We start from the raw sequence: 25,871 nt of genomic DNA on the forward strand, positions 1-25,871 counted from the left end.
ACCCGCGTGCGGGTGCCTGGGGCGCCCCTCGCCCTGCGAGGTCGTGGGTTGGGGCTTGGGGTTGTTCTCAGTGCCTTAGGTCAGCGCTCGCCAAGGAACTTCCCCGTCCTGTACACCCCCGTGAAACTTGGATCGAGGCGAGTCGGGGGAATCCCAGCGCTGCGAGGGAAAGGTGTTGGCGTTCAGTCCCACTTGGGGGATTTGAATGAGAATGCCTGCAGAAAGAAGAAAGAAAAGAGAAAAAAAAGGGGGTTGTCTTGATAATGCTAGGCCCGGATTTTAGTGCTTTGGGTGTTCCCCTGCTGCTGAAGGCTTGACTTTCGCAGCAGGGTGAGAGCAGCCGTGCGTGGCTAGGGCTTGGCTCAGCAGGAGCTGAAGCTGGTGGGTCAGCAACACTGCCAAGGTGGGGAGGGTCTGGTGCCCCCCGTGTTCCTGTGGGACGTCCACCGCTGTCCGGACACACTGGAGTCGGGGGAGGTGTGTAATTTGGGGCTGCGGATGTGGAATTGCCAGGTGCGAACCTCTCTGCGGTTTGTTGGAACAGTTTGGAAACTTGAAGATCAGAGAAAAGTAGCCGTGGCCACCTTGGCCCTGCCAGGTGCGGGTGCTGGTTGCTCGGTGGTGTGTGTACCACGGCTGCAGCCTTGCCTGAGTCGTTTTCAGAGAGGCTGGAATAGTTGCACCTCTCTGGTTAGCTGGGAAAGTATAGGAAATCGAAATTAAACAGAGAAAAAGCTGAAGTGTTGAATTGATGTGGTAGGGGAATGGGGGGAGTGGTGCACGAGGCTGGGTTTTTTGATGTGCTGGAAGAGTGCTGCAAGTTCTCCCCTTTAGGCAATAGATGTTCTGAGAGGGGAATCAAAATTTGTCAGGTCTTACTGAACCATAGAATCATCAAGGTAGGAGGAGACTTCTAAGATTATCAGGTCCAACCATTAACCTGCCACTCTGCTGTAACCCCTTAACCCGAAGCCATCTCCTGCAGCGTCAGATCCAGATACCTCTTAAACACTTCCAGGGATAGGCATGTTTTGGGTTTTTTGGGTTGTTAATTATTTGTGAACGCTTAAATTATGAAGTCTGTTGCAGTAGGAGCAGCCATGCTTGGCTTTTTCATTTGAATTGCAGAAGTCTGGCAGTGATATTTGTACTTCCCCCATACTGAAAACATCTATGGTTCAGTGGACCTAAAGTTTTATGTGTTTTTCTTTGTGGTGCTGAGGTGTATTAGGAACGCTTGTGCTTGCTTTCATGCTGTGAGGCCTGGGGAACGTGTGTCCATGGGAACCAGTGCATGTTGTAACTGACTGGCATTTGACATTTTAGCATTAGTGTGCATGTGGTAGGATCAGCTGGACTTGTCGTCTGTTTTGATGGTAAGGTGAAGACTAAGAAAGATTACATTTCCATCAAAATCAAATTTTCTTTTGCTAGCCACATTGATAAGCACTTCCAACCCAATGACCCTTTGTGAAGAAGGATAATGCTTTGCAAACCTCAAACTAAGTGAATGCAGACTGAAGGAAGCTCTTTTCCTTGGATATGTGAGATTTGCACTGGCTGAACACTAGAAGAGGTTTTGTTCTCCACAGAGAGAAAATCTATGGTGGAGGATTGAAGCAGCTTTCTGATTTCTTTGTTGAGACTTGACTCTGCTGGTAAGTCTGGTGGTCAGGGTGATCAAGCTCTGGCTTTTCTTAGCTTGTAGAAGGCCTGTCGTGTGTTTGAGAACAATAAATTTGCTGTTCTGAAAGCTAACTATGCTTATATGTGCTTTCGTTTGGCATGAAATGAAGGCATCCTGCCCCGAAGCCATTAAGTTATAAATTTATGCAGAGATGAAAAAAAAAATTCATGCTGGAATGTGGTATTTGTCATAGCAATAGCAAAGAGCTGGAGAGTGATAGGTGGGAAAGCCTCCTTTCAGGGATTGGGGGAAATAAGATGGTTCAACAGGTCTTCCAGAACAGTATTTCTGCCAGCCTTCTGCCCCCAATATGCTTTTCCTGTTGCTCAAGGTTGACTAATCTGGTGCTGCATAGTATAAAGGCAGGGAAAATGTGTGTCATCTCCGTGTCTCTGTGTGTGCCTGTGCTAGTAAACGCAGTGCCGATGTAAACATACACAGCAGGTACTTACGCCCTTTCCTCCTCAGAATGAGGAACACACCTTGGTTTCACACAGTCACAGAAGAGATAGGACATTCACCTTAATGCTGTAGAAAAGGAAAACTGCTTTTCCTTCTTGCTGTGAGAGAGGAGCTGATGGGAGTTTGTTTGTAATTGAGTCTCTTCTCTGAATTTTGGTTTTGTAACATCTTGTGTCATTGCCATCATGAGAGGTCAAGTCCATATCAGCCTACTTCCCCCCAGCTCTTGGGCTGGGAGCTAGATCTGTATTGCAAATTATGCTTATTGACAGCAAGAATGTTTCAGAAGTAGGAAACAAGTTGGGCTTTCCGTGGGCAAAGGGCACAGCATGATTGCCAGCAACTGAAAGACAGATTAGTTTGCCTTACTGCTTAAACATGTTATCTTGTTTGTAATAAATGCACTTGTTTGCTTCATATAGATTAGGATAAATTGAATCTGTATTACCTGGCTTCTGCTTGGAGATAGGGTTTTTCCCCTGGTGTTGGTCCTGCACCACATTGTGGTTTGTGTGTGCAGGGTTTCCAGTGCTGCCTCTGAAATCTCTTGGGTTTAGAGAACTGAGATTTCAGAGGTTTCCCTCCCTTTACTGCAATGGCCACCAGACAGTGATTTCTCAGTGTGTTACTTCTGTTTAAATTCAAATGAAATATGCCAACTTTGGATCAGATATACATGTACATAGGTTTAGCCCATGAAAATCCATTGGGGCCTTGTGTTTGCAGTAAGTGTGTCCTGTGATTGTTTTTGTCTGTGAATTGGTTAAAACCTTAACGGAGAGGGGAACTTTGCAAACAGAATTATCATTGCCATATGCAGTATAAAGCCATGCCATGTGTCATATAAAGAAAAAGCACTTTTTTTCTTGGGCAAATATATAATGCATCTGCAAACTTCAAATTGTTAATCCTCAAAATCCAGAGCTGGGTGACAAATCATGCAGGAGTATAAGTTGGCCTCAGCTGAGACTACAGGCTAAGAGTGTAATATGATATTAAAAAAATCCTAGATTTCATCCTTTGCCAAAAATCTCTTACCTAATGTTAGCATTGCTAGGTGAAGGTTGTGGAAGCTAGGGATGGGCTTATAGTGTGGGTGTTTAACTATTGTCTTAGTACTGCTTATTGTGCAAAGCAGTTCGGGGGTATAAAGACATCACCCTATGCCTTCCCTATAGCACCTCGGTGTGTTGTGCTGCTGCTGCCTGTGGTCCTGGCTGAGCATAAGGCATTCTGGTGTGGACAGGATCAAAGCCAGCTCCTGGCTGCAGTGTTGTAGTGTGACTGATCTCAAACTGGGGTGTGCTGCTTGCAGGATAGAGAAAGGAGAGAGCAGAGGTGAACATGAAGGCTGCTCATTGCAAATAGGAAACTGTCTCCCACAGGACTCTGACTGAACTCAACCTGCAATTCATGCTCTTTTTTAAGCATGCCTTCTGATTAATGAAATAAATTGATTTAGTCTTTAGAGATTGCCCTGTAAAAGTCATCTATGATTTTGATTTCTCACCAGATTTATAGAATGAGCAAGCTATTGCTGGGAAACCAAGCATGGAGCTGGGGAATACCTCCCATCAGTGGTGTGTGTGTGAAAGCTTGGCACTTTCAAGCTGATTTTTTTTCTTTCTGCTGAAATTCCATTCAGTGCAGATCTTTGGCATAGGCACACACCTTACCAAGGATTGCTGGCCACAGGCAGGATTGGTACTAACCTGGAAGAGGTAGTATGTATCAGCTCTTGGCTTAAGGATAAGAAGCAGCTTTGTCATTAGAAAGAAAAATTATGACTGCCCCCAATGCCTTGCCTGGTATTTGTTATATGCTCTGTGAAATGGCTTCAATAACTTTTCTTTACAAAGCTAAGCTTTTCACGTCCTTAATTGTGCTGAGTAACTCTAACCCTAACTAATTCGTCTCCCTTGGGGCATAATATGCTCACATTCATGCCATCACTAGTGATGCTGCATCATGCCACATACCACAGTTAGTTCTGCCCATTTTCCTGTAAATGATCACCCCCTCTCCGTTTATTGTTTTGCTTTGAATTCTCAGTTTATCCCAAGATGCCAAGAGCCAGCACCAAGCAGTAAATTTCGGCTTTCACATAAAACTTTTTATATTATTCTGGTCTCTAACGATTCAGAATTCCTTAATAAGCTTAGGGGGAGAGCTCAAGAAAATGTGAAAAAGCATTAGGTTTTGTATCTTGAATCTGGATGCACATGATATTACTTAGAGTGGGTCTTCGTTTTGGGAGTTTAAAAATCTGACCTTTTAGGATGAGACACACACTTCCAGTTGATATCAAGCTCTGGAAATAAGGTCCTATATGCCTGGGATGGAGGAAGTAATTGAAAACTTCTCACTTAGATAATTTAGAACATTTGGTTCTAAAAAGCTTTTTATCATTTTTCCCCTTCTTTTTAGCCTCTGGGTAGAGTCCAAGTTCTGATCATGTAAAATTAGAAGTCTGGCTTTTGTGGAGCTGGACCTAGACAGCTGAGGTTTCTGCTGCCTTCAGGGCAATGATCTGCCTTCTATTACTGAGTGTAGCTGTTCTCAGACACAGGTGTTGGTTTAGATAGATGCCTGAGTCTCACCCAGTTCTGGCTACACTTTTCACTCAGGATGCTTCATGGACTGGTTACTTAATTCTCTTTGGATTTTGCTTAATTATGTTTTTGTGGCTTGGGCCTCTTTCTCTTGGTTTTCTTCCCTTCCCCCCTGTTTTCTTTCATGCAGCAATGTTGCTTTTGTCCAGCCTTTTTGGAACTGAGTAATGTGCTCACAGTAGAAAAGTTTGATGAGGCTGCAGGAATGGAAATTGGTGTCCCTTCTCTCCTCTCTAAGTGCAGTGCTGCGGAGCTTACACAGTGCAGCATTCCCTGCCAGGTATGCTGCAGTACCAGTGCCTCTGCATTCAATCCTTCTGCACTGGAGTAAGTGCTCACCGGGAATGGCTGGGTAGGACAGAAGCAAAAGGTGTGGTAGACTGATGGTGAAGATATACCATCGTATGGTATCTGTATGTGCGTACAAAAATTCATTGCGTTGGCTCAGTCTGGCCTGATAACACCCCCAGAGGTCAGAGAGAGGAACAGCTAGTTTGCTGGGTCTGGGAAGTATAAACAGAGGAGGAAAACACCCAGGAGCTTTGTATTATTTGAATTAGTGTGTCTGAGCAGTGGCCTGGATTATTGAACTCTTGCCTTCATCACTCACTATGATCTTTGTTGAGAAAGTTCAGGTCCCTGTTCGGGCGCCGTTTGTTGGGAAGGTTCCGCGCAGGGAAGCAAGTGACCGACTCAGTGTGGGTGATAAAGCAAGCTCCAACTTTATTGTCCGACAGGCTCTTTCTTATCCAGTGCAGGACAAGCATATAACTATCAATCATTTATAATTGGCTAAGCTCTAAAGATAGCATTCAGGTACTCTCCCTACTTGCAGTTACAGCTGTGAGGATTATCTCTTACTTTCTCAGGCTTGGCTGCATTCCTTGCTGTTTGTCTCAAACTTGTTTGTCTCACCCTCAAGGACGACTTACCCCTGCCATCTGCCAAGCTGAGTTACTCCCTATCTGTATATAAGTTACTATCTCCAGAGCCTTGCTTGTACACTGCATTCCCAGGTGCGTTCCCAGGACTGTGTCCGTGCATTCCCAGGGGACTGTGTCCTTGCTCTTTTTAGCCCTCCCCAGGTGCATTCCCAGTGCATTCTCAGGATTATGTCCCCGCTCTCTTAGCCATTCTCCAACAGATCCCCTCTCTGCCCTTCATCCTTTAACTGTGTCCCCTTCAAAAATGCCTGACAGCTCTGGCATATTGTGCTCTCCGTGCTTTGGCTGGCCACTGGCATAAAATTGTTTACAAACAAACCCCATTGCCTTGTGATGGCAGGATGCTCTCTCAATGCTGCTGCCATTGCCTAAGAGTTGTTTGAAATGAAGGTGGACCTTATGGAACCCCTGTGAGAAAAATCGTTTGGGAGAAGGTTATTGCATTAAAGCCAGTTCCAGCTGTTGCTTCCTTCACTTGAACCTCTAGTGTCCCTCAAACAAGTGCTTTAAAAAGTGATACCATTGTTAAAGTACTAAATCTGTTAACTTCATTACATTTAGGAGTTTTTGATATTGATTTCTGCTGTTAATGTCCACATAATCAGAGTAAAATTGCAATATGGGCATTTTAGAAGCTGCTCTCAAAGTGAGAGGATGATAGCTCAGAGATGACATTCCTCATGGATACAGACTGGATTTTTATGCTGTCAAATTGTTTGGCTATAGAATTAAAGCTGCAGAATACATTCCAGCACCTGAGATTGCCCTGCCCAAAATACTTCTCTACAGCCTTAAGAGGCTGTACAGAAAAAGTAGGCAGCAGGTTTGGGTGGAAATTGCTTATGTCAAGATAACCTTCTAACTGTATTACTTCTGTTGCTTGAATGAGAAAAAAGGAGGGAAAGTTTCAAGTTTGATCTGTGTAAAATACTTTTTTGCTAAATTCTTTTCTTGACTAGAAACCTGGTGGTGACTGACAGCATGAAACACGAGGCCACGTTGACTGAATTTAGGCAATCAGTTGTCCCAAACTGGATTGTAAGATTTAGGGTGGAGGTCCAAGAGTTGAGATTGCAAGCATGCTGGGTTCCTGAAAATGTGTGTTTCTTCCATTTGTGGCATGGGGATTTCCATAGCCTTAATTCCCCTGAGAATTCCTTGTGTGTTCGACATTAGCACATTAAGACTATCAGTGGTCCTTCTGGGCCTGTATGAAATGTTTGTCTTGTATAGGTGAGGAGATAATGCAGAAGTCAGGGTTTGTTTTTTTTTCAGCACGGTCCGTGGCAGCTCAGCGGTCTTCTTCCTGAGGAGGAAATAAGATCTCTTCACTCAGTCCTGAGTTTTGGCTGTTGTGTTCGCTAACTGGGAAATATGACTTCCTTCACAACTGGAAGGCAGGTGTTTTGTGGTCACAGTTGCACAAGGGGAAGTTGCTATCTTCTGTCCAACAGCTGCTAAGTGAACAACTGGCAGCAGGCTTGATTTTAGCAAAGGTGTGATCCTAATGGCATTTATAGACTTGGATCAGCACTGACAACTGGGGAAGGGCATATATCTGTTGTCTTACATTTCACAAGACACTAGCACTGTCTTGGTCCTATTAGAGCTGAGTTTTCAACAGCTCTCATCCAGCTATCACTTGCTGACACAGTGCTGGGCAGAAGCTGTGGTTCTTTTGCCCTTGATCCCCGGGAGAGAAAGGAATAGGTGATGATATGATGAACACATGGCACAGCTTACATTTGATCAGAGAGGGGTGAAATGATGAATATTGCTTGTTCTTGCCATGAGATGTCTCTGACTATTGGGACACTTATTCTGGGAGTCTCTTGTGACCCTGCACCAAAAAACAGGGATCCGCCCCTGCTCTGCCACCTGTGGCTAAGTCTTGGATCTTGCCCGTGATACCAGCAGTGGGGACGTGATGAAGGCTTTAACTCCTATTAGACAGGTGATGTTGTAACATGGAAAGTTCATAATTATCTCCTATCCGCACTTCAAGGCAGAATTAGAGGGTCAAACAAGTCCAAGGACTATCTATTACATAAGTTTTATTAAAACTTACACTAAAACTCAAGAAATTAATAAGCATAAAGTGTTACATAATTCTAGTGGAAAGCACGCAGTAACAAAACCCTGGGTATTTGGCCTTTATGCCTTTTAGAAATGCAACTGGAACTGGTGTCTCTTAATTGCAGCTTGTTTTCCAGGTCATCAATTTGACTTCTTATGTATATAATTGTCCCAGATAGTTTGGCTTTGTGGATGTCTGACATGATCTTCATGTCTTCAAATGTGGTTTTTTTCCTTCAGGCTTGGCACTTTGGAATAAATGCTGTCTGGAGTCTGAGTTGTGTAACATTAAAGTTTGAATTATGTCCAAATTTCAACTGTGTTATCAAGAAATGTCAAGTTTGCGCAGTGATAGTTACATCCAGACTTCCTGAAGTGTTATGGTGGAAGCAGGCAGATCTTTCAGTCTGTGGAAACTTCTGGAGGAAGAGTGAATCCTGAGCAGGCACAGATTGTTTAAATATCAGGTTTTGTAGTGGACAATATCAGATCTTCCTGGTACTGCAGGCACTAACTGTGAGTTTCATATAGGAGAGAAATATGTGCCTTAACTTGAGTCTGTAAACTTGTCTGGAATCTCTTCACTCTCTTCTGGGGCTGAGATCTTAAGCTACTAATCACTTTTATTGTGCTTTGCATTTTATTGTCTTTCTTTTATGCATATAAAAAAAAGACAATAAAATGCAGCAAGGTCAGTTTTTACTGTTAATGGCATTGTGCCTCCAAAATAAGCTGTGGGAAGTATGAGCTATATTTTTTCCTGCCTGTGCACCACCAGTATAAACGGACTTTGTAAATTCTTCTTAAAAGTTGTATTAGTCATGGCACCAGTAAGACCTTAAAAGATTCAGCTTTACCTTTCTGTGTCAGGTGAGGTCTGAATGCTCAGTTCCAGAAATTGCAGTATTCCTGTGGCAGTTTATGGGGAGAAAATAACATTGATTAAACCCAAAGTTTATTCCTCTCCTGTAATTAAAGATCATATCCCTCTTGCAGTGGCAGTGATTTGTCAGCCACATGCTATTTTTAGCTGGTTGTTTAGGATAACCTTCCCATGGCTGCTGACTCAGTGTCAGTGAGTACCAGGTGGTTAGTGCATCTTCTGACAGAACCTTCTGTGATTCTTTTTTTTAATTGATTTCCCTTTGCAAAAACATTTTTTATTAGTGTAACAATACTGTTCTGAAAATACATGCTGTCTTAGGTAACAATTGCCTATCACAGTCTTTTTAAGACATATCTAATAAAGGAGAGTTATATTCTGCAAAGGAAGACAGATAGTTGCTGTGTCCCCCTCAAAACAACAAGACCCAGAACCAAAAGACCCAACCAAATAAAACCCTCAACAAAATATATTGACTCATAACATATTTTTAACTAGCCTCCAAAGTGATGGAGGCAGAGTGCTTTGTATGTTGGCTAATTGATTGCACAGCCTTTGATTGATGGGATGCAGTTTGGTTGAGCATCAGCTGCGATTGTAAGCTGTAGGACCATGGCTGAAATGATTCATGCGCAGCAGCAGGATCTCCAGACTGAATTAGAGGCTTGTATTGACTGTGGTGCTGTGCATTATTTAAAGGATTGGTTCTGTGCCATTGAGTGTCTGAAGCAATTAACTGCTTCTCTCTGCTGAACAATCACTTCCTTTTTTTGTGAGTTCCTACATATCAATAGTGACTTTCAGGATAGTCTCTTTATTTTGGAGGCAAGACAAATAAAAATCAGTCTTGCTGTTTTCCTTTTTTTTTTTTCATTCTCATTCTTGTGGGTTTTTCTCTCCCTTCATACAAAGTAAAGTATTGAGAACACTTTGGTGGTTTTATATTCTTCTAGAAATAATGAAAGAGCTCTGGAAGGGAGTGAAAAAAATATTTGTTTAATTTGTTTTCCAGCCACCCCACAAGGTTCAGCAATCTATAGACCAGGTTAGCCCACCCACAGTTTGTTTAAATACACCACCACCATCACCACGACCAAAAATAGCCAAACCATACTCCTGCTATTAGCCTGAGGCTTTAGTGCTTTCTGACCTTAACCTGAGTTGTGCTTGGTTTCAGCAGTAGCCTAAGGAATCGGTCTCTGAGCTGTCATTGCTCCAACAGATTATCAGTCCAAGCCCAGCCTGGGCTCCTGCAGTGCAGTGCTGGTTGGCACAGCCTTAGTGCAAGGGACAGCAGAAGTGAGGCCCTTCTGCAGAAACACCTAGGAACCACGTGGCTCACATCATCTTGTCGAAGCATTTTTTCCCAGAGATGGTTTGCTGGCACAATGTGGGAGCTTCAGAATTTCACTCCATTGGTCCTGGCCAGGGAAGCTTGTTGCAGCTCAGTAATGAAAGCTGCTTTCCTCCGGTGATGCTGCTGCCTCATTTCTTCTTAAGTTAATGAGCTTGTAGTTTTTAATTAGACATAAATGGTGGCTGTCCTGTCTTGTTTGTTTTTATCTTTGTACTGCTGTAGTACTCCCAAAAGTAGAAAACAAAAAGAGTAATTTACTTCTGAAGTTGGGCAGCAACTGGTGGGCAAAAGTGTACCCAGAACTACTGGTGTGGGTCTAGCCTCATGTTTTCGTTATTCTCTGGGAAGGTATCCAGAAGCACAAGTCATTATTCAAGACTTCTTCTTATGTGGGCAGCATGGAAGTTTCAAGAGCTGTTGAAAACTGCTTCATTGAAAGATGGTGTTCAGAAATCAACACATCCGCCTCTGTTCCCTCCTTCCCTTGATTTTTAGGAGTTTCTTACCCATGACTTTTCAGGATAACTTGGCTAGCCCATCCTGCAAGGGAGGAAGACTTGTAAGGCAAGGCAGCTGGGGTGGCTTATGGGAAGAGTGAAGAGGTGGGCTGAGGAGTGATGGAAGGATTTGAGGGGTGGTGAACTGAGAAGGTGGTTTTAGAAGAGAGAATGAGTCAGTGATGCTGTGTTAGTAGAACTACTGAAAGTGACGTATGGCATCTCAGACGCATACTGCTGTGGTCCAGCTGCCTGCAAAAAGAACATGTAGGTGCCAGCAAGCAGGGGTTATGGTGTACAACATCCAGGCCTATCCACAAATCTTACTAGTTCAAAGGGTTTAATTTTCCAGGGGGACTGAGAATCTTTGGGGCCATATTTGCAGTGAGTCCTGAGTGAGAGAGGTGGTGGAATTGCAGGGAGAGAAGTAACTGAGAAATGCAGTTTTGTTTTTCAGGCTGGCAGCCTCGATGGTTTCTTCTCTGTGGTGGCATCCTGTCCTATTATGACTCTCAGGAAGATGCCTGGAAGGGTTGTAAGGGAAGCATCCAAATGGCCGTTTGTGAAATTCAAGGTAACTGAGATACAGTAAGACTCAGCTGCATGAAGTTTGTCCAGTAATCTTGGATTCAAGATGAGCTTTCAGGTGACAAGAGCTATTTGGCAGCTTGATATCTTTGGAATGTATTTGTAGTAACTCAGTAACTTGTTCTATATGCCAGTTTTTATTCCGTGGTATTTTGAAATCGTTGAGAGCTGCAAGTCTTCTATATGCAGGTAGGTCACTGTTTATTTGTGAACTGTGGTGGAACATCGCACAGCTTCAAATGACTCTTTGTAAACACAAAGCTGAAGCTAGAAACATGAATAATAAACTTCAGTACTAGGTCAGCTCATTCATACTGGATTACTAGCCACATCTTTGAGGTTCAGTTGTAGGCTGGAAGCCTGAAAGAGAGGCTTGCCAGAAGAGGATGCTCTTTCCATGTAGACTTCCAGATGATACTGATCACAAAACTGTTTTTCATAGCCTTTTGTCCCACAGCTACGCATGTGTGACCTGTCCATTCCCTAACTCAGAAGAGAAATCATAAAATGGCAGTGGAGAAAGTTGGGGCTGTGAATTCCTACTCTTTCATTACTCTTTGATCTGCTATGTAACATATCTGTTGAGATATTTGATTAGTCTGGGAAGGGCTGAGGGGCTGGTCTGAAATATATGTTGCTTTCAGTTCATCCTGCAGACAACACACGAATGGACCTGATTATCCCAGGGGAACAATACTTCTACCTGAAGGCAAAAAACGCAGTTGAAAGGCAAAAGTGGCTTGTTGCACTAGGAACTGCCAAAGCCTGTCTGACTGACAGCAGGACACAGAAGGAAAAAGGCAAGAACACCCTTTTGCTGACACATACTCTTTGCTTTATGTTTCCCCATCCTTACTCTACTATATGTACACTCAAAGATGACAAAATTGGTATCCAAGTTTAGTGTCCAGCCTGTGCTGCTAAATGCCAAGCCATGTGGGAGCTCTAGATAGAGATCTTAGGGGTTAACTCTCAGGGCAGGAATTTGAAAACTTTGGGGTTTTCTTAAAATATATTATGTATAAATCCTTTGAAAACCATGTGCTCATGGGTTCTGTAAGTACAATGAGAGTATCTCCTGGCTGCTCTGCATCACAGTAACTGGGATGCAGGCTGTACAAGAATGTAAGACCTTCATCTTGTAGGGCTGTCTAAATCATAGAATCATAAAATTTAGGGGTTGGAATGGACCTTGCAGATCATCTAAACCCCAACCCACTGCCATGGGTAGGGACACCTCCCCACTAGATCAGATTGCTCCAGGCAAATGTGATGACCCAGCCTCCCATACTAGTGTCCCTTGAGCTTTTGAATTTCTCAGACCCTTTCCTTCCATGCTCTAACTGGACTGTCTTACATACTTCAAGAATTCCTTGGCAATTAAGAAAAGGTTTGCACTTGGTTTTAAATGTGCATACTGATATTTGGAAACTTCAATCTGATCATGGTCAGGATATGAAAATTAATTCGCTTACCTCTTTGCTTTCACCAACAATCTCACCTTCACCCCAGTGAAAACCCCTCTTGCTTACAAGCATGGTGTTATCCATGGGTCAGTGCAAGACCTCGTGCCTTAAGCTTGTCTAACCTCAGCACAGTGACTATGCAGATGGGAAAACACAAGTTATTGCTAATATCCTAAGCAAAAGTAGAGAGTGGTGAGCACTTCCTTTCACTGAGGTGAGGAATTGCTTCTCCTCTTAGTCTTATGTGCATCTTCACCAGGCTCTGCATCTGCTGGTGTAAACTGAGTCAGAACTGAGCAGAAGATGCTACTGGAGGGTCCTACACAAAGATGTGCAGTGCCTAGAAGCAGAACTAAGTTGTATTATAAACTGACATACAGTAGCGCAGGGTGCAAAGCTACTGATGTATTTGCAGAACTAGGTCATGTGAGTCTTTATTAACAGACAATTTGCTCTGTACTTCTGGGATTCTAATGTTAAAAAATTATTTCAGAAAAATCTCAGATTGTCTGTTAGTCTTATCTAGATTAGTCTGCTCAGTTCTGCACTCACCAGTACAGGAAACATATGGACATACTGGAGTGAGTCCAGCAAAGCACCACTAAGATGATTAAAGGAAATATCTGATGGGACAATATAAAAAAGATGGAGCCAGAGTCTTTTCAGTGAAATGAACAAGAGGAAATGTGCATAAATTTTAATATTAGCAACTGGATTCAGACATAAGCAAAAAATGTTTATATTGTGAGGATGAGGGAGCACTGAAAGGTTGCACAGAGAGATTGTGGACTTTCCATCCTTGGTAAAGTTCAAAACCTGACTTAACATGGCCCTGAGCAACATGGTCCAGCTGACTCTCCTTTCAATGGGGGAATAGGACTAGCTGGTCTCCAGAGGTCCTTTCCAACCTCATCCATTCTATGATTCAAGGATATGTATATGTATCCCTTTGTGCTGGAGAGGATGTAACTTTTATGTCCAGTGTTTTCTATGTATAACCCTGTCTAAACAGTGCTATTTTTTGCATCTGAAACTACTTTGTGAAAACAAAATATTAAATGTATGGGTTTCATCCTATTTAAAAGGCCTGCTGAGGTCAAATATTGTGTATGTCCTTTGCATCAGACATAATAAATTTAACTCTTCTTTTGTTTCACTTTTAGAGTTCACTGAAAACACAGAAGCCTTGAAGACTAAAATGTCTGAACTTAGACTGTACTGTAACCTCCTTGTTCAGCAAGTGCATAAAACAAAGGAAGCCAGCATTTCTGGTGTAACAGAACCAGAGGTACAGCTCTACTTTTGGTGTAAACCACATCTGTAAAGTCTTCAGCATTGCGAACTTTTCTGGTTAGCCAGTGGAGTATTCACTCAGAGTTACTTAATGTTGCAGTCTCTTTCTGCTGAGAACCTATGGCAAATAATGATCTCACACAACAGTCCTTGTTTAAATGGAGTAATACTGTGTTGTTGCAAATAGCTTGTCCTATGTTGGGCTAGCAAGCAGTGAGATGAGATCTGGTATCTCTGATCTAGACAATAACATTTCTGTAGGTGATCATGTGTATATAGCGGATCAAAAAAGCAAAAGATCTTTTATAAAAAGGTAACTTGCAAGAAGTGCATGTTTATCTGCCCCTGAGTAGTTAATGTACTGCTCAGCAAAACACAACCAAACCACTTAAAAGGTCAAGAGACAATGCAGACCACAAAAAAGCAGAATTGCTGCAAAGAACTGCCTTGTTACCCTCACTTAAGTTAAAGTTTCAAACCGTGCAAGATCCCTTTTACGAGGGATCTCCTAATTACAGTGATCTGCCCCTTGCTTTGAGAAAGCAATGTATGAAGAGAGATGCACTTCACTTGTTAGAGAAGCTGGTGTGGAGTTCCAGGATGCCTCCCACTGGTGAGATGGGTTGTCAGGTGCAGAACAGTGCAGAAGCATGATGTATATGATTGACTAAAAGGCAGTGCTAGAACTTGCAGCTCACAGGTGTTGACAACAAATAAGTGAAGTGGTGTTTATCCGGCTCGTATTTCATGCTTCTGGGGGAAAACTCTCTTAAAAAAAAAAAGATTTATTGCTAAAAGCATGTCAGCATCAATAACTGCACTTTGCAGAGATGAAGAGTGTTGTGGCAATGTGATACTTCATTCTGCCTGTTTTTCAACTGCAGTAATTTTTTGTTCATGGGATTTTTGAAGTTATTATCTGCAGATAGTTCTGTAACTATTTAATTTGTTTACTTTTCATTTCTCCTGTCAGTGGTGTTTCCCAGAATGCCTTTGTTGAGTCCAGGCTTAGTATTTCATACATTTCTAACACCAATAACATAAATAACTAAGACTCATTGCTTTTAAAACACAAGCATACTGAGCTGCTTGTATTGAGACACTGACAAGAGTGGTAGTGCTGTGAGGGGTCATAGCCCCAGTAATATGTGATGCCAATTCTCTGAGCAGCTGGCACAGTGCATTTTAACTCGTATCAACCAGAAATCGTGACTGTAGCAGTTGTGGGCTTTGTAGACATTAGTTGTTCCAAATTGATCTTCTGTGGTGAGTCCATTTCTTCCAATTGATTTCTTCCCACAGAGTGAGATTGATATGGGAGCTCTGTTAAAATCAACCTGTGACACCTTCCTGAAGACTCTTGAAGAATGTATGCAGATTGCAAATACTGCCTTCACTTCTGAGTTATTGCATCAGACCCCACCTGGATCCCCAAATTTAGCAGTTCTCAGAACGAGCAAGGTAATGGCCAGTATCCTCTCAGCCTTGTCAGGGATTCTGAGGCATCCTTCTGTGAAGTAGCATTTGTTGAAGTAGGGAATGCATTTTTACCCATATTATAGGCTACCCATTTATTTATTTACCGATAGTATAGGCTACTAGTCCTCCACCAGACATACTCTGCTATTTCTTCTTGTTTGCTACTGAGGTGGGGCCATTTTTTAATAAGCAGTGATCAGTCTCCTAACTTTTCATAGGAAGTAGAAGTTACTAAATGTTTATGAAACAAAGTGTTTACTAACTTTCGGGACCTGCAGCTCGAGCTGCAGACAGTGGTGTTTCAAAGTACCTTGGCTGTATGGCAAGTTCATCTGTTGTGGGAGCTCACTGCAATTATTACTCTGCTAAGCTACTGCAGCATCAGGTCTGTGGTAATACACCAACAGGAGCTGATGAGCTTATCTTTTTAAGGACAAGGGCACTTTCATGAATCCTGGATCCATAACTACATAACCTCATAGGAGGTTAAGGTGTATATAAGAAGGTAGATGCATCATTGCATCGGAGCATTGAGGTGACTTCACTGTATCTGGTACCTGGCCTCATGTTTCTTCTGTTTTTTCATAATTCTTAAGTAAAGAAAACTTTCACAAAGAAAATTCACTGCCTTGTTTCTTTTCCACATGCTGTATGGTGTCTCGCTTGACACTTGCTAGCTTGCTTCTGAAAGAAGTCTTCCGATTTTCTTTTTTTTTTTCCTATTTTTCTTTTATTTCTTTGCAATATTGGAATGGTGTAATAATGTAGCACCTTTTGCAGGTTTCTCTGTATACTGCCTCCAAGTCAGAGAATTAGTGAGGGTTTTTTGCTGATGCCAACTCGTGTTTAACAGAATGTGAAGTTTAAGAAGCATGATACAGTCTTCTTGCTTTAAAGAATATTCTTCCCCCTACTTATCTTACAGGTAAAGCACTCTGTCTTGTCCAGTCACACCTCAACAGAAAGGTATAATAAAAGTCTTTACTGTCAATCTTTTTCTAATCTGCTTTTGGTAGTATCTGTTCTTTCCTTCTCTTTACTCTACTCTGACTAGTACTGGATGCAGGCAGAATTGTATCACTCTGAGCTGTGTACTTGGAAGCAGATGCAACAAAAGGGATCTGCCTTACCCTGTTTCATGTCTCTTCTGTATTAGTCCTTTCCCTTTTATTTTTCTCAGGAATCCACTAGGTGACACTTACTGGTCAATCACCAGCCAGCTCCCTCCCGCTTCAGTGCTCTTTCCTGCATTTTAGGTTCCACTCCATAAGCTCATAAAATCCTTGATGGTGAGCAGACTGTGATTCGTGGAGTAGATGGCAAGGACATATGTATTAAAGTACTAAAGAGGGGTTATTCTATTAGTTACAATACCTACCTGTGATTTTCTTTTTTTTGTAAGTGTATTTTTTCATTATGTATCTTTATTAAAAAGATCACTCTAAATATATTTGAAGTCTGAAAGCTGAGGCTGAGTCGTTAATCCTCCTTGCTGCAAAGAGCTGCCTGGTCCTTTTTATTATTTAGATGAGTTCTTTTGCTCAGAGCAGCCTGTGACAGCCTATAATTTCTGTCAACTATTTTTCTCTTATTGTTGTTTGTGTATATTCACAGGAAGAAGCTTACCAAGCAATGCTTTATACACTAACTATTATTCTTTCCTTTTCTTCAGGCAGATGGAATTGAATCCTTGTGAAAATGGCTGTGTAAAAGCAGAAATTAACTATCAAGAACAAACACTTGTTAAAAGTCTGGAATGTTTAAAGCTGGAAATGAATGAGGGGAGCAGTGATGTTTCTGGTGAAGATCATATAGCAGAGGATTTGGCAGGCAAGTATATACACTTCCTTCTACCCAGGGTGATTACTCTATAAATGTAAATGAAGAGAGATGTAGTCTGCCTGTGAGGATGCCAATCCCTTGCTTCCCAGGAGTGGGAATATCAGTCTATTTTAGTCTGATATTTGCCCTTTGCAAGTCTCCTCAGCATAGCTCCTGCTGCCCTTTTTGATGACTAGCTTGGGACTGAATGGGGAAGAAAATTAAAAATTCTTTTTCAGTCAAGTTGAGGCCCTCCAGATGCTGATTGACATGTATAACAATACAGCCTGGCAGAGCTTGGGCTCTTCTTGCATTGTGGACAGACACATTATCCCCAGAGGCCCTCTGCTGGGAATGCCAGCACCTCTGCTTGTATGTAGGGCTGCTATGTCAGAAGGGGGACATTGAAGCTTTGTGTGCCTGTCTGGGAGGGCTTGAACTTGTAGTCACTCTTGATTGCTTTGACAAATCTTTGCAGAAAATTAACCCTTTTCTTGCAGCTAAGAATATGCTAGAAAGCATCTTATTTCTTACCTTACCTTAGCGATAGCATGAGACTTAAATTTGTGTGTGTCTTCAGTAAAATGCCATTAAACACGTTCAGTATAAAATTCCCTCCAATATTGTTAAAGCCTGCTGAATTTATTTTAGATGAGTCTATTTAAGTAACATGTGATTTCTGCTCCTCCTGTTGAATGGGCTGTACTGTTCTTGAACAGTGGCTTTCTCTGCCTGGCTGTTATTCCATGTGCAGTCAGTGAATCAGCTGAAGTTTCTAAGCCCAAGTTAATGACCATAGTGATTTTGCTCTCAGATGGGTTTTCTTGGGAGTTTTTCCCATTTCTGTGGCTGGTGCTATGTAATATGGCAAGTCCCTGCAGAGTAACATGCACATGTCACTGTTTAGCATAATACCTCAAGAAAACAGGGCTAAAGCAAGGAAATCAAAGTAATTCAAGACAGATTGTTGGTGTCATTTATCTGTTGTTGTTCCTGTGCAAAAGAGAGAAAAGGCTAACCCCTCTTGGGCACACACATTTGAGTTGCAGAGTTTTGCTGGCAGTGTGGGGTGGAGGGTAGGATGTGCAGTGCCATCCATATAGGTTGGGTGACCCAGCCATCCCAGGGGCTTTGTCTCGCTGATGGCTGTGTTTGGGTGTTCCCTGTGAACCCAGGGGAGCTCTGCCCTGTCTCAGATACTTTCCCCTCCCTATCCCCTTTATTAAGAGCAATCAGTCTTTAAAAGTGCTCAAGCACTTAAGTCCCATGAAAAATTTCTGAATGTCATTTACGGCTTACAGTGTTTGAGTTTGAAATTTCAGAAAATCCCAGGCTGTTTCCATAGCACTCTTGTGGACTAACTGCAGACTTGGGCTGTTTCTTTACTCACCAGCCTGTGTGTTTTAGTGAAGGACAGATCAATGACATTGCTCAGACTCTATTTCCTTAGCAGAGACACTATGCTTGTGAATGTCAGTGATGGCCGAGGCCACTTTTTTCTGCCCTGAGGAGGATGGCTGAAGTCTCATTGCTGTCACTGGGTGTGAGTTGTTCTTTTTTAACCCAGCACCAGGTTTATTCAGTGGTTTCTGCAAGTAATAGGAACTGCTGTTAAGACTGCTTTCAGATGTCATTTGGAGGAAGACAGTTCCTTGCAGCTTGATCTCTTCAGCCAGAAGCTCAGTTCTGCTTCAAGTCTCTCTCTGATCCTCACTGACACATGAAAGTATTCCTTTCCTGGAGAGACAGGTTCCCTGGGAAATCTTGGATGCTAGTTTGGCAGTCTGGCAGCAAGATGTACTGTAAGCATGGCTTGTATTGTGCAGATGCTGTGAATGTATCATTTTTGCTTCTTGACTTGTTCTCTGAAGTTCTCCATGAGGTCAGAAGGTCTTACCATGTACGGGATATATAAGAAAGATTTAGTCTTCCTTCAGAAGTGCTTGTGTAGTGCTTATGTATTTGAAACAGATGTACTTGACCCCAAAGAAGATACAAAATAGGCCACAGCAGGGAAGAGGCATCTGGAGCTTTTTCTGGGAAATTTTAAAGATATTCATAGAAATCAGGGAGAACATAGCAGCCTTTGATATCATAGCAGTGTCCATCTAAGCAGCCAGTTAGCTTACTTATCAGAAGGAGCAAATACATCATTATTATTCTTTTGCTTTTGACAATGCACTGTGCCACTTGAGTAATACTGGGAAAGTTCCAGCCACACAAAGTAGTCTTCCTTTCAAGGAGATAAGTCTGCTCCCTGCTGGATGTATGGGCTCACCTGCATTGGAGCCTGGTGCTTAGTCTGTCTGATTAAAAGAAATGGAGAGGGGACTGGTTGAAGTGTGGTCTGAGCACCCACCAGACCTGTGGTGAGAGTCATGGTGCTGACAGGGGAGCTTTTAAACTTGCATGATCCAGGTACCCAAGCGTCTTCCTTCAAATAGGAAGATTTCTCAATGAGCAGGAATAACAATGTATGTAACCGCATTCTTTTTCTGTCTTTGTTTTTCTTCTGTTTCCTATAAATATTAGGCATTAAAGAAGATGGAGAGGAAAAGCTGCAAGCTGTAGAAAGCTGTGGTGCCCACAAGTTGCTGCAGTCGGAAACAAATTCATTAAGTGGATTGACCCTGTGTGAGGAAGAGAGAAATGAAAATGATTCTCCTACCTTCTTCAGTGTCATGAGCAATAGGTCATACAGATTTCAATTGCAAGGGCTATGGAAACTTGTTAAGCCTTTAACTGACTTATTTTTAAAATTTTTAGGTCTGTAAAGCTGTCTTTACTGATATTATTTAACAAGACTGCCTACAGCACAGTAATTGAAGATTTTTTTGTAACATTAACTGTACAGAGTGAAGTGGAGGTTTCTCCTTGTTTGTGGTTGCAGGCCTTGCTTGCACACCACCAAATGTGTGTTTTCTGCAGTCGGTTACTTTAACATAGTGAAACAAAAACCATGTTGGTGGTTTCACATCTATAAATTTTACCTCTATGCAAAAGACGTGAACATGAAATGTAATTTTGCCTTTAGAAGTTACACAAAGGGAATTGTTAAGTTAACAGTCTTTTCTGCTTGTCCTGGACACCAGGTTCAGTGATATTGAACTTCGGGAGGAGGAGGGCATACCAACCGAAGAGTTTCTGGAGTCATGTTATGCAATTGTGCCCGTTCTGGGTAAGCAGCAGCTTTTCTTCTGACTCCTTTTGACTGCTGCCAGCTGCAAGCAAGGTGGAGCAGTTGGTTTGGAAAAATTGTTTATTCGCTAAATGACACAGCAGAAACAGTTATCAGCAGAATCAATTTGACAAGTACCAGAACATATTTCTTACTACTTTGCTTTAAAGAGGATCCCCTCTGCTGTAGATAGAACCCATATATAAGCTGTCTGAAAATCTACAGGTCTAGTTGGAACAGCAATTTCTTCCCCTCAAAAGATCAGTGTAGCTGCCTTACACATCCAGTACAGCTGACAGCACACCATCAGCTGTACTCTCTGTTTGATTTTTCCAAAGACTTCTATCTCCAGCTAGTGCAGCCCCCTATCTGCTTGACCCCTGCATCTAACAGTGGGCATGAGGCTCCTCTGCTCATGCACCCTTTTGAAGACTTCCAAGTTGTAGGATGGAGTGTTTTAACATGGGTACCAACTGTAGTTTGGTTCTACACCAAAGAAAAATTTCAGTTTACATCATTCATTTAGTATTCTCCAACCATGTCGAAGTGTTGTTGAGAGGAGATGAAATAAATTGTTAAGACAATTTTAAAATATGGCCTTTTTTTATTTTTCCTAGACAAGCTGGGACCAACTGTTTTTGCTCCTGTTAAAATGGATTTTGTAGGCAACATCAAGGTAACAGCTTATTTCTAGCAGTGATTTTTGTTTTTTAAACAAAATATCCATTTTAGGCACTAAAGCTCAAGAATCTTTGTGGTAGGAGTCAATATTGGAAGGCTGTTTAATATTTAATAATGTTACCATCTGTCAAATCAGAACACTGAAATGCCCCTAATTCTGTTCTTACAGTACATGCTGTGTTTAATAAATCCAGTTGTGTGCAAACTTATAAAACACTTGACTCACTGCCAAGTAAAACATCTGTTACTCCTAATGAATATGACTGATTCTGAGCTGAATAGGTTATAAGTGATGATGTGATGTTAGCAGTATTGACTTTAGGCTGTAAAACAAATGGAGGGGAAAAAAACACCTTTCCTCAGCTAAGTAGGGGGAAGTTAAGAAGCAGCTTCTCAGTAGGTCAGGGCAGACCCTGCAGGCTTGATTCTTGTTCCAGAAGTCCTTCCAGCTTCAGGAACCTTCTGAAAAGGTTTGAAATACTAGTTATGAAACAGGATGCATTCATAGACTTTTCATAGCTTTTGTTTCAGGTGAAAAAACAAAAAGAGAAGCAAAACATGTATTCTGAGTGTATGATAAGGAACATTGTATACAGTCAGATCTGTTTGGGGCTGAGGAAGACAGAAATTTGCTTATCTTTCAGAAAGTAGCCACTGAAAGACTGAAAATAGTGAAGGAGAAGAATGCTATTTAAACAACTAAAACATCAAATATTTATTGTCAAGTGGTTGACAGCTACTCTAATGTAGAAGAAGAATCTGTTTATCTGCCTCATACATTGTCTCTCTTGTTTTTGTGAGGAGTTGTGTATGAAAATTTGGGAATAAATTGAAAAGCATTGGCATGCCAGTGACTGCTAAGTGTAATTGAGAATTTGCAGCTTAGCCATTGTCAGAAGATAATCTTGCTTGTAGTTGAAGCTCGGGGTAAATGAGAGCAGATTGAGTTCACTCCTTTCCACCAGTGTTGAGGATGCCATGTGAGCCTAAAGCATTTTGTTGGACTGAAATAGTAGGTCCCATGTAAATTTATGACTAAGCTGCTGGGGTTTTTTTGTTGTTGTGTTAACCAGATGACTAAGCAGATGTGTCTGGGGTGGTGCCCTTGGATGGCATGCCCAGCATGGCATCAAAGCTGTGTCATCAGGAGTGTGTGACATGGTTGGGAATCTGTAGTATCTCTCAGCAGGGAAGAGTCCTGGTAAATAGGTGGTATTTATAGGACAGGCCCTTGTTTGGTCTTAAAAGCCTAAAGCTTTGCCTATGGTATTTTCTCCAGAAAATAAACCAGAAATTTATAACTAACAAAGAAGAGTTTGATACCCTTCAGAAGATAGTGCTCCATGAGGTGAACGCAGGCGTAGCACAAGTCAGAAATTCTGCTACGGAGGCTCTCCTGTGGCTGAAAAGGTAATGGCCTCATATCTGTCTATGCTATGAACTGCTAAGGTGCAATGAGGGGCCTTTCACCAGTGCAAGCTTATGTACATGGAGCAAAACTGGTTACTTTCCACAGGCTCCGTCAATCCAAACTGGCAGGGTTGGAGATGAATGTGTTGTCTGTGGTTGTATCACCGCAACTTTGCCAAAAGGCCTGAAAAGGCAATCACAGGCAACCTTTTTTTCCTGTAAAAGTGAACAGTGAATGACTGATCCTGCAGGGCCAGAGCATCAGACAGATGATTTAAGGCTGCAGCAGAAATGTTTCAGCAAAATGTTTTTGCTTGGGCTGGGAGAGAGGCTGGAAGAGGTGGCTGCATATTTTGTTCAGATTGAAAATGGCTCTTTAATTCTGAGTTTTATTGCAACTTTGGGGACTTTGTTGTACTTTAGATTACTTTGTAATAAAGATGGTTTCTTTTTATTTCATGGGTTCATCCTGACAGAGGCTTAAAGTTCTTGAAAGGCTTTTTGACAGAAGTGAAGAATGGGGAAAAGAATATCCAGACAGCTCTGAGTAAGTACCAGCTGTGTTATTCTTTGTGTACTTTTGAATATACATACTTGGCTACTTTCCTCCTTTTTTAGGACCTCTGTTTGCTTCTCTTTAGTGACTAATGATCTGAAGTAATCTCTAAGACATAACATTTTTGAAAACAGCAGGTTTTTAAAAGGGCCACCTTGAGGTGGGTTCTTAGATAACCGGTCAACATTGATTTATTAGCATGTGAAGATTGTTTTAATTGGCATACTTTTGGCAGGGGAAATAGTCATGTCTTAGGGAAACAAGTGCTTTATCTCATTCTACTTTCTCTACTAATTTGCAGTGAGAGTGCTCCCAAATTTTTGAGTTCCATGTGAGATTGGCCATTGCTCTTTGAAATCACCTCTTTGCCAATATGACTGTGAATTGCCTGCATCAATTAGAAGGGAGTTTGTAGCAAGTACACCATTTCTGGCACTTACCAAGTCAGGCTAGTGTCCACAGCTAGTACAAAACAAAATACAAACCCCTCTTAGACTTGACTTGGTTATTCCTGAGTAAGTCCCTCTCTATCTGCATGCAGTCAAATGTTACAATAAACCTTTAAAACAGCTTTCAAGAAGCTTTTTTTCCAAGCTTTTTATTTTAGCTTCTTTTAAACAACTTTTAAACAAGTCGCCCTGTAGGATTAATGAAACGAACCACTACACTGAAGTATGTAGCAGCTCTTGAAGCTGGACTGTAAATACACTGCTACCAGATGTGGGTGTTAAATACCATGGAAAGCCAAGGCACTTATTTGACCTTCTGAGTCTGAAGGCTTCAGCACTGAATTACTCCTTGAATTGCTGTGTGTCTGCAGCAGAGCCATGCTGCTGGGTTTTTCTCTTTTTCTTTCCCTTTCTTCCCCTGAAAACCTCTTCCATATCTGTATCATCCAGTGCAGCTTTGGTTTACTTTTAGAGTTTTACTCTGCATAGTATTTTCTCAGATTTTACATTTGCCTTCCTGTCTGTTAGAACACTTACTTGCCGTGGATGAATTGAAGGAGATTTGACAGCAGAGCTGAGACCCCAGTGCAGAAATCCCAAATCTGTCATCTCCTTTCAGTCATAACTTCGGTGCTCAGAAACAGCCATTATTTACATCCAGTGGCAATGATATATACCCTTAAATAGTCCTTTCTAAGCTCTGACTTGTCTTTATGCTGCAGACATAAAACTGCCATACCTCTCTCTCTTGATTTTTTTAATTGTTCTTCCTTTAAGACAATGCTTATGGAAAGACATTACGGCAGCACCACGGTTGGGTTGTCCGCGGGGTCTTTGCGGTAAGTATTTATCTTGGTTGCTGATAGAGCTGGGGGTCTTGTTCATGGGACATTATGTTGTGTGTAACTAATAAACTATGTTAAAATTCTAGGCATTAAAATTAATAGATTCCTTTTGCCAGACCCTGTTTTCATGGTGAGGATTGTGGTTGTCACGTTGTTCAGTATTGGACTTTCAGGGTGCAGCCTGCCTTTTGGAGACAAACCAGACAGATCACACTTGCATGTACAGTGTTTTCATTGTATATTTTTGAGCATAGTCTTTCAGGACTGTTAAATTAAAAATAAAGATTTCAGGCTGCATTTTTGAAAACTGATCTGTCTTTGAATGTGAGCATTCCAGAAGGGTTCGTGCAGAATGTGTGGGGAGTTGAAGTAGAATATATTGGCGGGAGGAAATTTTCTGTCCTGTCTAGCAGCTCCCCCTCGTGTCTGTCACTGGAAAATTATCGCGGGAATTACGAAAGGAAATAGGAAAGCCTCATGCAGGCAATCATGACAGAGACTTTGACTGGGAGAAACAGAAATGTTGGAGAGAGCTTTCTAAAGAACATTTTGAGAATTCGGTGCCAAAGTGTGTGATACTGGGTTGGGAGCTCCCCTAATAAACTGTACTTTATTTGGGGGGTGTATTTCATTAATTTCTAATGTATGCTAATTATTTGTATGAAACATGATACACAAGCACTTCCTAAAAATCAGACCTATCTGAAGATGTCTTTAACTGGGGATCTACACAGAAATAGTAGCTAATAAAAAATATTGTCCTCCCTCCCAGTTAAAATTGTTACCATAACCACATACACATAAATAAATTAGAGCTATGCAATCGAAATGCAAAGAGGGATGCCTTAGAAGTTTTTCATGGGTTTAGTTGGGTTTCTTTTCCTGTTCTGTTTTGCAAATCTAAAAGCTTTGGTTCTTCTCCCAGTTAGCTTTGAGGGCAGCTCCAACGTATGAAGATTTTGTGGCAGCTCTGTCCATAGAGGAATGTGATCCTCAGGAAGAAACATTTTACAAAGCAATGCAGAGGGACCTCAACATTTACTTACCAGCCATGGAAAAGCAGCTAAATATCTTGGACACTCTCTATGAAGTACATGGCTTGGAGTCAGATGAGGTGGTATGACTACAGCAAGACCACATCTTAAAAATTCAGGGACTGTGTCTGTTAACAAAGATTTCTTCAATTTTGGGGTTTTTTTGGGATGTTGTTTCTGTTCACTGTATCTTTTCAGATGGGAACGGAGTTGTGAGTGGTTTTAGGGAAGGGTACATATGATTTTTATTTTTTATTCTACTTGTTTGTCATTTAAATGCAGAGGTACTCTTCCTCTTTGGGTCGTAACTATGTCCGTGATGAATGTTTTTGACTGCTTCTCTTCTGACTGTTCTCTTCTTCTTCTTCTCTTCACCTCATAAAATAACAGAGTAGAATTTGGCCTTTGCTCCCATATCTTAGGAGAGACCTGCAGGTGCAGCAGAGCCATTGGGATGTCAACACAGCGCCCTGCAGGCACTGCTGGCTCTGGCTCTCCAGTGCCCTGTGCCTGCTCCCTGCAATGGTATTGGAGGACAGAAGTAGTAAGAGTT

General features: G+C 41.8%; 1 protein-coding gene across 1 annotated transcript; it reads left to right on the plus strand.

Moving 5' to 3' along the window:
* Positions 1-10,975: 10,975 nt before the first annotated feature.
* On the plus strand, positions 10,976-25,407 carry PLEKHA8 (pleckstrin homology domain containing, family A (phosphoinositide binding specific) member 8; the record flags this gene model as incomplete). Its single annotated transcript, XM_009077037.1, has 13 exons — positions 10,976-11,092; positions 11,751-11,906; positions 13,736-13,860; positions 15,168-15,326; positions 16,270-16,310; positions 17,017-17,174; positions 19,698-19,857; positions 20,258-20,343; positions 20,961-21,019; positions 22,304-22,434; positions 22,911-22,981; positions 24,217-24,278; positions 25,210-25,407. Coding segments are annotated over 13 exons (1,523 nt in total), but the record flags the coding sequence as incomplete, so codon positions are not given.
* Between the last annotated feature and the right edge of the window lie 464 nt (positions 25,408-25,871).

The sequence above is a fragment of the Acanthisitta chloris genome, unplaced genomic scaffold, assembly GCF_000695815.1.
Source record: "Acanthisitta chloris isolate BGI_N310 unplaced genomic scaffold, ASM69581v1 scaffold12376, whole genome shotgun sequence".
NCBI classification, from domain to species: domain Eukaryota; kingdom Metazoa; phylum Chordata; class Aves; order Passeriformes; family Acanthisittidae; genus Acanthisitta; species Acanthisitta chloris.